General features: G+C 34.8%; 2 protein-coding genes across 2 annotated transcripts; both read right to left on the bottom strand.

Annotated features, from left to right (window-relative positions):
- Window positions 1-4007: 4007 nt before the first annotated feature.
- Window positions 4008-5062, bottom strand: LOC111371153 (phosphoenolpyruvate carboxykinase (ATP)-like). Its single transcript, XM_022993060.1, has 3 exons — window positions 4986-5062; window positions 4442-4676; window positions 4008-4343 (listed from the first exon to the last, which is right to left on the bottom strand). Exons 1-3 carry the CDS (start codon window positions 5060-5062, stop codon window positions 4200-4202), a joined length of 456 nt encoding a protein of 151 aa, XP_022848828.1. The 3' UTR covers window positions 4008-4199.
- Window positions 5063-6491: 1429 nt separating this feature from the next.
- LOC111371698 (phosphoenolpyruvate carboxykinase (ATP)-like) lies at window positions 6492-14427 on the bottom strand. The gene is made up of 13 exons (XM_022993827.1): window positions 14302-14427; window positions 13953-14219; window positions 12303-12481; window positions 11058-11211; window positions 10890-10974; window positions 9494-9594; window positions 8920-9218; window positions 8280-8453; window positions 8116-8181; window positions 7601-7779; window positions 7304-7473; window positions 6923-7091; window positions 6492-6824 (listed from the first exon to the last, which is right to left on the bottom strand). The coding sequence occupies exons 2-13, from the start codon at window positions 14210-14212 to the stop codon at window positions 6681-6683; spliced, it is 1980 nt and encodes a 659-aa protein (XP_022849595.1). The 5' UTR covers window positions 14213-14219; window positions 14302-14427; the 3' UTR covers window positions 6492-6680.

A 14427-nucleotide genomic window follows, 5' to 3' on the forward strand; every position in this document is an offset into this window, starting at 1 on the left:
ATATTTGATTTACACTACACCATTGGTTTCATATCAAATAAAAATCACGTGCGATAAGAATTAAAAGAGATAAAGAATTTTACTTAATTAATAATGCAAGCCCCCACCAACTCTTTAACCCATTATTCTTTTAATCGGATTTAACTTAATGTAGTCTTATCCAAAATAACTTTTTTTTCCTGTTGAAGTCTTTTAATTAATTACGAGTTACAAAAAGATACCAATATTGATATACTAAACCTCGCTCTATCCAAATATAATTATTTGACCCAAAAATATAAGAATTTAAAACATATTTGTGCAGTTTCCATAAATAATAATATAACAATAAAATAAAGATTCATACCAATTTTCTATTATGGGGTATATCAGGCACCAAGCGACAAACCCATTTTAAGTCATCTTAAATTCCCGTAGGATTTCATCTCTTTCTAAAGAACCCTAAGGTCCATTGGCAATTCATCATATTTAATTGAATATAAAAGTATATGGAAATAATTCACTTGCACAAAAGTATCTTACCTTGATTTTTGAAAGGTCGGAATAAATAAAATCTTGTAGGTAAAAATTCTACTCTTATTTTTCTATACTTTTTCCTCTCCTCTTTCTACCATGGCTTTCTTTATTTTCTACAGTAAAATAATAGGAATTCTTACAGTATTTATAGTTGACATTCTTAATTGAGTTTGTATTCAACTAGAATTAAAAAACTGTGTAATACAAAAAATTTGGATAAGAATGGGTTTCAAATGGTGGAATTAGTAGTATATTCTACTACTACTTTTCCTATACAATCATTTTATTGAAAATAGGACACGTGGCCAACTTGGATGTGGTTTCAAAAAGTGATATTTGATTTACACTACACCATTGGTTTCATATCAAATAAAAATCACGTGCGATAAGAATTAAAAGAGATAAAGAATTTTACTTAATTAATAATGCAAGCCCCCACCAACTCTTTAACCCATTATTCTTTTAATCGGATTTAACTTAATGTAGTCTTATCCAAAATAACTTTTTTTTCCTGTTGAAGTCTTTTAATTAATTACGAGTTACAAAAAGATACCAATATTGATATACTAAACCTCGCTCTATCCAAATATAATTATTTGACCCAAAAATATAAGAATTTAAAACATATTTTGCTTTAGTCCCTCAATTTCAAAATATAAATATATAGCACACATAATAAATAATTTTTATTCTATGAAATTTTCGGGACGTTACAGCTCGTCCTCCCATAATATATATTTCTTCTCGTCAACAAACTTGACAATTAGATTGCTCGTGGCTGCCTTTCTTACTTTCAGAGAAGGTCATGGGTGGGTTACGATTTGTCTAAGGGTGTAGGAAAAAGCTTATGTGATACAAGTAAGCTAGGACTCTGTTGGCCACATGATGGTATGTTTTTCGAGATCAGTGATAGTATCACTCTTTTTCACTACCTTCCGCCTTATTTTTCTATACTTTTTCCTCTCCTCTTTCTACCATGGCTTTCTTTATTTTCTACAGTAAAATAATAGGAATTCTTACAGTATTTATAGTTGACATTCTTAATTGAGTTTGTATTCAACTAGAATTAAAAAACTGTGTAATACAAAAAATTTGGATAAGAATGGGTTTCAAATGGTGGAATTAGTAGTATATTCTACTACTACTTTTCCTATACAATCATTTTATTGAAAATAGGACACGTGGCCAACTTGGATGTGGTTTCAAAAAGTGATATTTGATTTACACTACACCATTGGTTTCATATCAAATAAAAATCACGTGCGATAAGAATTAAAAGAGATAAAGAATTTTACTTAATTAATAATGCAAGCCCCCACCAACTCTTTAACCCATTATTCTTTTAATCGGATTTAACTTAATGTAGTCTTATCCAAAATAACTTTTTTTTCCTGTTGAAGTCTTTTAATTAATTACGAGTTACAAAAAGATACCAATATTGATATACTAAACCTCGCTCTATCCAAATATAATTATTTGACCCAAAAATATAAGAATTTAAAACATATTTTGCTTTAGTCCCTCAATTTCAAAATATAAATATATAGCACACATAATAAATAATTTTTATTCTATGAAATTTTCGGGACGTTACAGCTCGTCCTCCCATAATATATATTTCTTCTCGTCAACAAACTTGACAATTAGATTGCTCGTGGCTGCCTTTCTTACTTTCAGAGAAGGTCATGGGTGGGTTACGATTTGTCTAAGGGTGTAGGAAAAAGCTTATGTGATACAAGTAAGCTAGGACTCTGTTGGCCACATGATGGTATGTTTTTCGAGATCAGTGATAGTATCACTCTTTTTCACTACCTTCCGCTAACTTTCATCATGAGTCTGACGTGACTCATAGCATATTTCACCCACAAGACTTATTAGCGAATAAATATCGAAACGCTTCCATGTGCTGCACTTGGTGTCAAGCGCTTGCCTATTCACAACGTACATCTTCTATTTTGTCCACATTCTCACACACAATCCGAAGCATTGAGGGTCATTTGCATGCCCACAATGCAATCCTTGTGCTCATCATCACTTTCTACAATCATTTTAGCTTAATGCTTGCCATCGTGTCCTTCATCAGTGCCTAGCCCAAGTAAGGCTATTCATTAATTCATTAAAAATAGAAATGCCTTTGCAGCATACTCATCCCTGCAATGTCGACATCTTTCCGTCCTCAACTATGCGGCATTGCCCGATGACCGCATTCTAGAACGGCCACATCATAAGGCCAGAACCCATAGTCGTTGTACGCAAGTTAGCACAAAAGACCTTAGATTGCTTTAATCGATAGCTTATTCGGTCTAGAGGTGTTGCCATATCCTTAACGTAGTTGTGGAGCATAGCAATGCTCCATTGATAACTTCAGGCTCCCTCTGGATGCCCAACAAAGGCCAACACTGCTCGATAGATTCACGTCCTATACGAGTATTTAGCCCTCCCTGGAGTTGCCTAAAGTAGACCTTTGGTTGCCACTGTCGTCCCTAAGGATTGTGATTTTGGTGCATAAATGAAGTTTGTAGGTTATCTTTTCAAGGGGACAGAAGCATTGGAGTAGCTAGCTGACTGCTCACCAAACATCCCCCCCGTCTAATATAGTTAGCAAAAAAAAATTCAAGTGACACCAATAGATGTCTTTTGCCAAAGGAATTATAATTTTCATAACTGATATTACAAACCTCCAAATGATCGATGCCTTGCTTGATTTGTAACAAAGATAGCATCTTCAATATCAAGGCCACAAAATTTACCCAGAAAAAATACACGATCCTTAAGATATAGCTCTTGCAATATATTGAAATTATGACAATGCTGCTGCCTGACGCTATTGCTTTCGCCCTTATATTTTACAGCCAAACAAATTCGAATTGTCGTCTGCCATGGTGGAAAGCTTTCTCCGTCCCTAAGCAAGCTCTATATAACATGGCTTCCCAAAACTCAATTGCTAACTGCTAAGGTCCTCTGCTCAACGCACAAACTTCTTGTTGTTACTGTCAACTATTGAAGCCATGTCGAGCCGAACTTTCCCCTCATCCGCAATGGTCATCCTTGCTAAGTTGCGGTCCGTGACACTCCTTCACTCAATTTGTCAACATCCTTTTTGACATGAAATATGTTATCGATTTAGTGTAGAGGATCAACACGAACTCGTGTATTTTACATAATCTCGCCCTTCTAGGCTCACAAGCCAATTGAAGTCGAAATCACCTTTAAAAAAAAGCCATCGCGACTCATAGTTGCTGATATCAGGTCCCCTGACAAAGCGTGCACAAATTCAGTGCTTGTCCTGATTTTGTTGGTACTTGTATAGTAAGGCAGTAAAGAATTCCGTTGGAAGTATGAGAAGACCACCTGTCGTTCCTCTTGCAGGAATATTCGGAATATTTGTGTTCCCTTGTTTTTGAATGTGATTATTATAATCCGGGTGCCATAGGTCACGTTGGAAAGAAAAGCTGGCCGATTCATCGTAAAATTTACCAAGCGAATACGAGTAATAATAAAAACCCGTTCAGGACTTCTAGCACAGTAGAGAGAATATAATCAAATAAACAAAGTTATGCTACATTGTCCATGCATATCTGGATTTTATAATATAATCAATTAGGCATATAATATAAAAGGCACGAATAACTAGTTACGTGTTATTCTCATTTATTTTAGTCTCTCTTTTCATGGATTCAACATTAGAAATTTGGTCCTGCTGCCAGGATCTCCTCGGTCAGCTTGTTGTCAGCGCCAATCTTGTAGTTCAAGAACACATCAAAGTTCTTCTTGAATAAACCTCCCAACTTCATCAACGTATTCTCATATGCCTTCTTGTCAGCCCACTAGAAAGTAGAAAGCACACATCATTAGAACATGACTATATCGTCGAAAGTAAGATTTAATTTTAATGAAAAAAGATCTAAATCGAATTGCAACTTACTGTATTGACAGGATCTAGGATTTCTGATGGCACCCCTTCAATTTCAGTTGGGATCTGAAGTCCAAAAACTTCAGTTTTTGTGTATTTTGCTTCCAGAAGGGCCCCCGAGTGGATGGCATCGATTATTTTCCTTGTGTAAGCTAATTTAATACGACTGCCTAATCCATAGCTGTAGATAAAAAACAGGCATAAATCTTTCTTGAAAATATGTAATTGTATTGCCAAGTACGGCTGCCTTTCTTACTTTCAGAGAAGGTCATGGGTGGGTTACGATTTGTCTAAGGGTGTAGGAAAAAGCTTATGTGATGCAAGTAAGCTAGGACTCTGTTGGCCACATGATGGTATGTTTTTCGAGATCAGTGATAGTATCACTCTTTTTCACTACCTTCCGCTAACTTTCATCATGAGTCTGACGTGACTCATAGCATATTTCACCCACAAGACTTATTAGCGAATAAATATCGAAACGCTTCCATGTGCTGCACTTGGTGTCAAGCGCTTGCCTATTCACAACGTACATCTTCTATTTTGTCCACATTCTCACACACAATCCGAAGCATTGAGGGTCATTTGCATGCCCACAATGCAATCCTTGTGCTCATCATCACTTTCTACAATCATTTTAGCTTAATGCTTGATATCGTGTCCTTCATCAGTGCCTAGCCCAAGTAGGGCTATTCATTAATTCATTAAAAATAGAAATGCCTTTGCAGCATACTCATCCCTGCAATGTCGACATCTTTCCGTACTCAACTATGCGGCATTGCCCGATGACCGCATTCTAGAACGGCCACATCGTAAGGCCAGAACCCATAGTCGTTGTACACAAGTTAGCACAAAAGATCTTAGAGCGCTTTAATCGATAGCTTATTCGGTCTAGAGGTGTTGCCATATCCTTAACGTAGTTGTGGAGCATAGCAATGCTCCATTGATAACTTCAGGCTCCCTCTGGATGCCCAACAAAGGCCAACACCGCTCGATAGATTCACGTCCCATACGAGTATTTAGCCCTCCCTGGAGTTGCCTAAAGTAGACCTTTGGTTGCCGCTGTCGTCCCTAAGGATTGTGATTTTGGTGCATAAATAAAGTTTGTAGGTTGTCTTTTCAAGGGGACAGAAGCATTGGAGTAGCTAGCTGACTGCTCACCAAACATGCCCCCGTCTAATATAGTTAGCAAAAAAAATTCAAGTGACACCAATAGATGTCTTTTGCCAAAGGAATTATAATTTTCATAACTGATATTACAAACCTCACTTTGCTTGATTTGTAACAAAGATAGCATCTTCAATATCAAGGCCACAAAATTTACCCAGAAAAAATACACGATCCTTAAGATATTGCTCTTGTAATATATTGAAATTATGACAATGCTGCTGCCTGACGCTATTGCTTTCGCCATTACATTTTACAACCAAACAAATTCGAATTGTCGTCTGCCATGGTGGAAAGCTTTCTCTGTCCCTAGGCAAGCTCTATATAAAGTGGCTTCCCAAAACTCAATTGTTAACTGCTAAGGTCCTCTGCTCAACGCACAAACTTCTTGTTACGGTCAACTATTGAACTCATGTCAAGCCGAACTCTCCCCTCATCGGCAATGGTCATCCTTGCTAAGTTGCGGTCCGTGACACTCCTTTACTCAATTTGTTAACGTCCTTTTTGACATGGGACTCCGCTATCAATTTAGTGTAGAGGATCAACACGAACTCGTATATTTTACATAATCTCGCTCTTCTAGGCTCACAAGTCAATTGAAGTCGAAATCACCTTAAAAAAAAGCCATCGCGACTCATAGTTGCTGATATCAGGTCCCCTGACAAAGCGTGCACAAATTCGGTGCTTGTCCTGAATTTATTGTTACTTGTATAGTAAGGCAGTAAAGAATTCCGTTGGAAGTATGAGAAGACCACCTGTCGTTCCTCTTGCAGGAATATTCGGAATATTTGTGTTCCCTTGTTTTTTAATGTGATTATTATAACCCGGCTGCCATAGGTCAAGTTGTAAAGAAAAGCTGGCCGACCCATCTTGAAATTTACGAAGCGAATACGAGTAATAATAAAAACCCGTTCAGGACTTCTAGCACAGTAGAGAGAATATAATCAAATAAACAAAGTTATGCTACATTGTCCATGCATATCTGGATTTTATAATATAATCAATTAGACATATAAAATAAAAGGCACGAATAACTAGTTACGTGTTATTCTCATTTATTTTAGTCTCTCTTTTCATGGATTCAACATTAGAAATTTGGTCCTGCTGCCAGGATCTCCTCGGTCAGCTTGTTGTCAGCGCCAATCTTGTAGTTCAAGAACACATCAAAGTTCTTCTTGAATAAACCTCCCAACTTCATCAACGTATTCTCATATGCCTTCTTGTCAGCCCACTAGAAAGTAGAAAGCACACATCATTAGAACATGACTATATCGTCGAAAGTAAGATTTAATTTTAATGAAAAAAGATCTAAATCGAATTGCAACTTACTGTATTGACAGGATCTAGGATTTCTGATGGCACCCCTTCAATTTCAGTTGGGATCTGAAGTCCAAAAACTTCAGTTTTTGTGTATTTTGCTTCCAGAAGGGCCCCCGAGTGGATGGCATCGATTATTTTCCTTGTGTAAGCTAATTTAATACGACTGCCTAATCCATAGCTGTAGATAAAAAACAGGCATAAATCTTTCTTGAAAATATGTAATTGTATTGCCAAGTACCCTACACTCCAAAGATGACTCGAACATGTTTGGCCAAGCTTAGAAAGTTTAAATATGAGTAAATAAACACGATTCAAATAATAATTTTTTTTAATTGGTCAAAATTAGAAAGAACTATCCATTTTCGTTTAAAAGAAAGTTAAAGCTTATACCTTCCACCAGACCAGCCAGTATTTACCAGCCATCCAGTTGCTCCATGTTTTTCCATTTTTTCAGCCAACATGGCTGCATACTTAGTCGGATGAAGCATAATAAATGCTGCACCAAAGCATGCTGAAAATGTTGCTGTAGGCTCTTTTATACCATCTTCAGTTCCAGCCACCTGCAGTTAATATAGAAAAAGTTATCTTCAGAACTAGAAGCTGACTTTGTGTTACTATCTTGAGAAATGTTTGCCCCTTATTCGTCTGCTGTTATTGAACATAGGAATATAGGAATTTCATATTTACCAAAGCAGTGTATCCACTGATGAAGTGATACATGGTTTGTGGCAGGCTCAGTTTGCTGACTGGAGGCAGCACACCAAATGCATCGCAGGCCAAAAGAATGACATTTTTCGGATGAGGTCCAACACAAGGTATCTTAGCATTTGGAATGTATTCGATTGGATAGGCTGCTCGAGTGTTTTCTGTAAGTACGAGAATTGAATGAGAACATGCTCGAACACAGTTTGATTATCTCTACTTAAAAGTTCTTTTTCTTTTTTATCTTTCTTTTCAAGTTTCTTTGAATTTTAATCATCTTTTATGTCTAATTATCTTTCGAAATATTTTTGAATCCCAACTCTCAGTGAATGCGTGGCTATTTCAAGAGTATAATTTCAAGAGTATATAATGCAGAGCTGAAATCATTCTAATCAATACTGAAATCGGCCTGTCAAGGCAAATGCAGCCTGACCCTCTCTGAAGTCCCCTACACTGGCTTGATTGAAACCACTAGGTACAATGTATTTAATATTGTTTACCTGTTACGGATTTGTCGGAGTAGTCAACTTCACGAGTGTGTTCATCAAATACGACATTTTCTACAACTGGGAAGAAAAGGATAGTGTCAAATAATCTTCTTCAATATTGCAAAACTAAAAAGGGGAAAATGTAGAATAAATTTCCCAAAGTATGAGAAGAATACCAGTGCCAAACTTGATTGCGTTCCATATATCAGGCTCTTTCTCTCTAGACAAGTCAACGCACTTTGCGTAGCAACCACCCTCAATGTTTGATACTCCATTTTCACTCCAGCAATGCTCATCATCTCCTATCAAATATCTATTATGATCTGTAGACAGTGTTGTTTTTCCAGTACCTGAGATAGGTGTATCCATGATAAAAGGGATTAGCAATATTCAAATAAGAATCAGTCAGAAATAAAATGTAACTAGGTACAATAGAGGAGATACAAGATGGCATGCTGTGAGTTGTTGACGGAATGGTGGTCCCATGTGTTGAAGATTAAATTTAAATGTATAAACTGGTTTTTTTCTAACAACTTAAGTTGATAGATGAGGTAGTTCAACTTGCTATAAAGGTAAGATGAAAGTAATGAGTTTAAGTCGTATCACCCATCCATGAACCTTCCCGTAGACATCAGATCTTGGGAAAGATCAGTCCATTTAACTTTTATAAAAGATGGGGATTGGTTTTTCAGCCCATTGTCAAAGAAGAAAAAGAATAATTTCTTCGAAGAGGGTGTGTTGAAAAGTTAATTTTACATAAATAATGCTAACAACTTACACATTTAAACAAGATGGTTCATCAATTTAGAACAGTACCTGATAATCCAAAGAAGAGGGCCACATCTCCATCTTTTCCCATATTGCAGCCAGAGTGTAAGGAGAGGATTTGACGCTTAGGCATGAGATAATGCATTACGCTGAACAGACCTTTCTTCATTTCCCCAGCATATTGTGTGCCAAGTATCACCATTTCCTTCCTATCAAGATTCATGTCTATGCTAGTTGAGGAAGTCATATAGTGGGTGTATCGGTTACATGGGAACTGTCCGGCATTGTATATTGTGAAATCTGGAGTACCAAAATTCTCCAACTCGTCAGGAGTGGGTCGGATGCACCTGTTACAACCCAGTTATTTTGTGTGTTGAATTAGAAGTAATTCATACCTTAATGTCAAATTCAATAATTCTTTGTAAGACAAACATATGTAAGGATATTCTGAAATGAAAATTCATTCACAAGTAAATTGAAGTGTTGTCAAACATGGTCATAAGAGAGATGTGTAAAAGGAATACTTATTTAGTAATACAACGCAACATGATATGTCTGTGTCTCATATATATATCACGAATGAAAAGTGTGACATTTAGATGGCGTGTGTTAGTTTACTCACATGTTGTGCATGAACAAGGAATGGTAGGCCCTTGCACTAACGATCCTAACTTTAATGCGATGCTCTGGATCCCAATTCAGAAACTGATCGTTCACGTATACCTGAATTCACGAATAGTTCATAAATCCTGATTTTTCAAATTTAGAAACTTCAAAAACTTTCAAGCCTAAAACTAGAGTTGATTACGGTATCCATCATTTTTTTGATGCTCACTTTGATTTTAACACAAGAGAGGGTCAGTCAAATGACATATGTACTACAAGATCGCACCAAAAAAACTAAAAAAAATGGCCGCAACACTTTTTCTCGTGAAAGTATGACCCAATAATCTCGAGCAACTCAAAAAATCATCAGACTCGAGGAAGCATTAGCACAACACAGAAATATATAGGTTGAATGCATATTTATAAGAGACAAACTACGAAAACAGATAATAATTTTTTTAATGATATTAAATTCATCTTTTAGTTTATGAACAACAATTTTTTTGAACTAAAAAACAACACTTTTTCTCGTGAAAGTATGACCCAATAATCTCGAGCAACTCAAAAAATCATCAGACTCGAGGAAGCATTAGCACAACACAGAAATATATAGGTTGAATGCATATTTATAAGAGAGAAACTACGAAAACAGATAATAATTTTTTTAATGATATTAAATTCATCTTTTAGTTTATGAACAACAATTTTTTTGAACTAAAAACATTAAGGACTATTTTGAAAATTAATTACCTCTTCAACTTAACTTGGGATTAAGTACCTCATCAACGTAGTTTACAATAGGATGGGTTTCATTTTAGAGAAAAGAGTAGAATATAGACAAAGATATACATGCCATGCAGACTGAAATATGTGCACATACAATGAAAAGAAACCATTAAATAGTTAAATCATTTTCTCTACAGAAAGTCAAATAAATGACAGCTCTACTATTCGACCAAGTTCTCATGGATTATTATTATTCAGAGAAAAGTTTACAAAGTAACAGGATAAGAACTATTAATTGTCTGTCATTTCTTGCTAGAATTCACTAAAAAATAAATGGTAACCTCTTTTATTAGTTTTACACAAGTAGAACATCTTTGTGTTGATGTTCCAAGAATAACCTAGTTTGTTATTCAACTTTCATATTCTTCCCCAACTCCTATCACTATTCCTCTTCCCCCTCCCTTGCAGTCGCTCCATTCCCTTCGCACTAGAAATAATTGGAAAAATATATTGAAATCATGTAGAGTTGTGGGTGAGGAAGAAGATGAATTGAAAGAGAAAATCATGTTCAAAGAAGGAAAATTAGATATTTGATGCCCAAAGAAGACCATTTGACCTATCTTAGGGCATTTCAAAAAATTTGCCGTTTATTCTCGAAAAAATTAATAAGCTGCGCAGGTAAATACCTTTTCCAGTGAGCATAAATAATCCACAGCTCTTTCTCTATTCACCAAGAAGGTATGCTCATCCATTTCAATATTGGGCGAGCCCCTATTAATTAAACAATGTAAATGTGTTAGCAAATGATCGCTGAGAGGTTAAGTCGAAAAACTGCAGAGATAAGTGGAACTTACTTTCCCCACCAAAGTTCCTCCTCTGTGGTTTCATCCTTCACAACACGCTTGTCTCTTGGAGAGCGGCCTGTTTTAGCTCCAGAGAGTGTGGCTAAAGCACCACTTGCCGTAATGAACGATCCCTTCTCGTGCTTTATGGCTTGCTCATAAAGCTCTGCATAGCACAAATATCATTCAAAAAAAAATAATAAAAACAGAGGAAGGTTAGAAAACGTATAATATAGAGAATGAATAATACATAGGAATCTTGATCTTGAACATGTGTGGTTTGCATGAAAGAGGATTCCATGATAATTCTGTATATTTCTATACATATTTTGCATTTTGCCATCTACAATTTTGCATATTTAGTTAAATACTCCTACTGTATAAGTGAATTTATAAGCATTATAAATTCATTTTAAACCAACTCAAACATGCTAGTAAAATTAATTTACTTGGAAAATTATTACTTGTCCCATTGAATATCCATCGGCCAATTTTTAAGAGTAAGACGATGTAAAGCGAATGGCAAAACATAATGCCTATAAGAAGATCTACATAAAATACTTTTCACCATAAGGATATGCTGAAGTTGTATTCTGCAGTCCAAGTTAGATCCTTATGACTGTAATTGTACAATTAAGTAATAGTCCAGAAACACAATTTGAGATTTACACTTACATAGTTAAGTATCAATAGATAATGTGTATTCGCAAACTACAATTTTTCCGTGGAATCATAAAGGCCATATTTGATAGGATAAATTGGATTTGAAAGGACTTAAGGTGTAAATTTGATTCAAGCTACTGAAGAAAGGGATACAAGATGACTCAATGTGACATGGAACCATCCCCTTAAGATAATGTCCAACTTTTTTCCTTTGGATGAGTCTCTTTAAGTGGCGCCCCTGTAATATCAGGGCCCATGTGGCCCCACCAAGCATGATGGTTCTTTTACATGTACACCGAATTTGAACGATCCTCTCACAAGAGGGGGGATCCACAATTTTTTTATTTGCCGTGGGTCCCCCTTCTTGTGAGGGGTCGTACACCGCAAATCCGGTGTACAACTAGAAAAATCCCTTTTCTTTATGCTCTTCAAAATATAAACCAAAATACAAATATAAATTAGAACCGTTGACTCGTTGGTCTATTCGATCCAACTGGGTCATGTTGAGTCACTTTACGCCTGATCCAACATTATTAAAAACTGACACCTATAAACATGATCGAACATTATTAAAAATAAAAAAAGGTCACTAACCAGCCGGAGAAAGATTGTAAAGAATATGGGTAAACTTGAGGGAGCTGTCGCTAATGGCAAAAGTGGGAGTGTATTGGTGGTGGGTCACGTGTGACACCCTTGGTGTCTCTGCTTTCCTGGCTGGGTCCCCTTTAACAACCTTTGGCCCGGTCTCCCGAGTTAACGATGCCAATGACGCACTAATTCACAAAACAAAGAACCAAAATGGCAATTACTTTTTTAATGTAAAATAAATAATTGAAATAAGACATGTTTCGTAAAATTTAAGTTAATATAAACTTTGGCTTTATTTGATATTGTTGTCCTTTTAAGAAAATCAACTTTTGCTAAAAGAATTAGCTATATAATAAAATACATTTTTCACAAAATTTATTTTTAATGGAGCCCAAACTGGGGCTTAATGTTTTGAAAGCTTTTGTTTCAATATTACTATATATTAAAATTAGCATTTTACAACTTGATAAACAAAAGTGATTTATTATTGTGCCAATGTACAATTACTAAACTAGACATTAATTATAATAATGTCATTTTGTATCATTATTATTAATATTATTATAAAATTTTTATTTTTATAACAATATTTAATATAATTATTTAGTATGGTTTTTTTAAAAAAAGAAATTAATATCCTCAAATCTCAAAATTTTAAAAATACAAATAAAAGCATAGTCTATATAGAAGAAAAGATGTTAAATTTAATTAAGAAGGTTAAAATTGGTATTTAATTATAAATAATTGAAGTATTTTAAAAGTAAAATCTGAATTCTACCATTTTGCTGCTTTTCAAACTCTGCTACCGAAGGTTCATATTCTTCCGTGATCAATTTCTTTAAATTTACCAAACATCTAAAATAACTTTTTGATTGTTTGTGAATAAGTCAGACCATAAAATCAATCCCAAAAAGTATCTTGATGATTTTTGATATTCGAACATGTTTAGATAAATTACTTAAATAAAATGCTGTTTCATAATAAGATAAAAAAAAAATTACCTTTTAAAAAAATTATAATTAAACTTCCTTATGACTAATTTTTAAACAAAACATTGAGTCCCATTCTTGCAAAAAAAAAAGAAAAAAAAAGGAAAAAAAATACAGTTTTGAATAATATATTGATGGAAAATGTATGTAAAATAAAGAAATTTTTTGAATTTACGTGTAATATTATTTTAATGAAGAATATGTGGTTGAAATAAAGTCAAATCATTGTTGAAAAATACATTTTGATGAAAATAATACGGTTCAAACGAGATACTTTTTCTTACTTGTACGGAAATTATTTATTCAGACAATTAACAGTAATTTCTTCGAAAATAAATAGCTTAATCATATTCAAATTATATATTTTTTAATTTTTTTATTTATTTACTTTTTTATGTTTAATCCTTTCATGCCAGCAAAATATCACTTATTAATTATAAGACACGAATTATTTTTAACTCGATCATTTGAACTTTAAATAAGAAAAAATTGTCAAATTTATAATTCTCTTACTTAATATACAGTAAACTTATAAGTAATAATTCTCCAAAATTTTAGCAGGAATACTCTAATCGCCGTAATTCAGAGAGATGAAAATGAAATTTCGTTTAAAATTAAACCGAATGATCTAGTAAATTTTAACTTTTGAACTAAAAAATTTTAATACCTAATTGATTGGAGCTGTTGTTTGTGACGCTCTTCTTCGGAAATTGTGACGGCGAAGGCGCCGCCGGCGTCCTTGATCGGGGTGGTGGGCGCCGATTTCTTTTTCTGAAGGGAATGCAATTCGTCGAGCGTCTGGGCTTTGATCGGAGTCGAAGTATCATCGTGGCAAATCTCGTCTTCTTCCTTCTTCTTCTGAGTGTGAATCTTCGGGAGCCGAATCACACTACTCTTTCCAAAGCTGAATTCTCCATTTGACGCCATTTTTACTCTACAAAATCAAGCAGTTTGTTATCCGAAATTTAAAATTCATAGAAATGGACAATAGAATGAGGAATTGATTAGCAACTTACCAGAAAGAGAAGGTGAAAATTTGGAAGAGGATCCGGAGAATGAATGGGTTGAACGGAGGTTTCGACCATGCAAGTAAATATATTGAATGTTTCCAGTGGTAGAAACCGGTGGATGGATGGATGCAA

Source organism: Olea europaea, chromosome 22 (assembly GCF_002742605.1).
Source record: "Olea europaea var. sylvestris chromosome 22, O_europaea_v1, whole genome shotgun sequence".
Classification (NCBI taxonomy): Eukaryota; Viridiplantae; Streptophyta; class Magnoliopsida; order Lamiales; family Oleaceae; genus Olea; species Olea europaea.

Bases quoted from the DNA above. Each gene is read 5' to 3' on its own strand.
- LOC111371153 (XM_022993060.1), bottom strand. From the start codon at position 5,062: ATGATTGTAGAAAGTGATGATGAGCACAAGGATTGCATTGTGGGCATG. The intron at 4,677-4,985 runs GTGAGAATGTGG...AAAGTAAGAAAG, and splicing joins CTCAATGCTTCGGATTGTGT to GCAGCCGTACTTGGCAATAC. The intron at 4,344-4,441 runs GTAAGTTGCAAT...TCTACTTTCTAG, and splicing joins TCCTAGATCCTGTCAATACA to TGGGCTGACAAGAAGGCATA.
- LOC111371698 (XM_022993827.1), bottom strand. From the start codon at position 14,212: ATGGCGTCAAATGGAGAATTCAGCTTTGGAAAGAGTAGTGTGATTCGG. The intron at 11,212-12,302 runs GTTAGTGACCTT...TGTGCTATGCAG, and splicing joins TTACAATCTTTCTCCGGCTG to AGCTTTATGAGCAAGCCATA. The intron at 9,595-10,889 runs GTATTTACCTGC...TCGTGAATTCAG, and splicing joins ATTTATGCTCACTGGAAAAG to GTATACGTGAACGATCAGTT.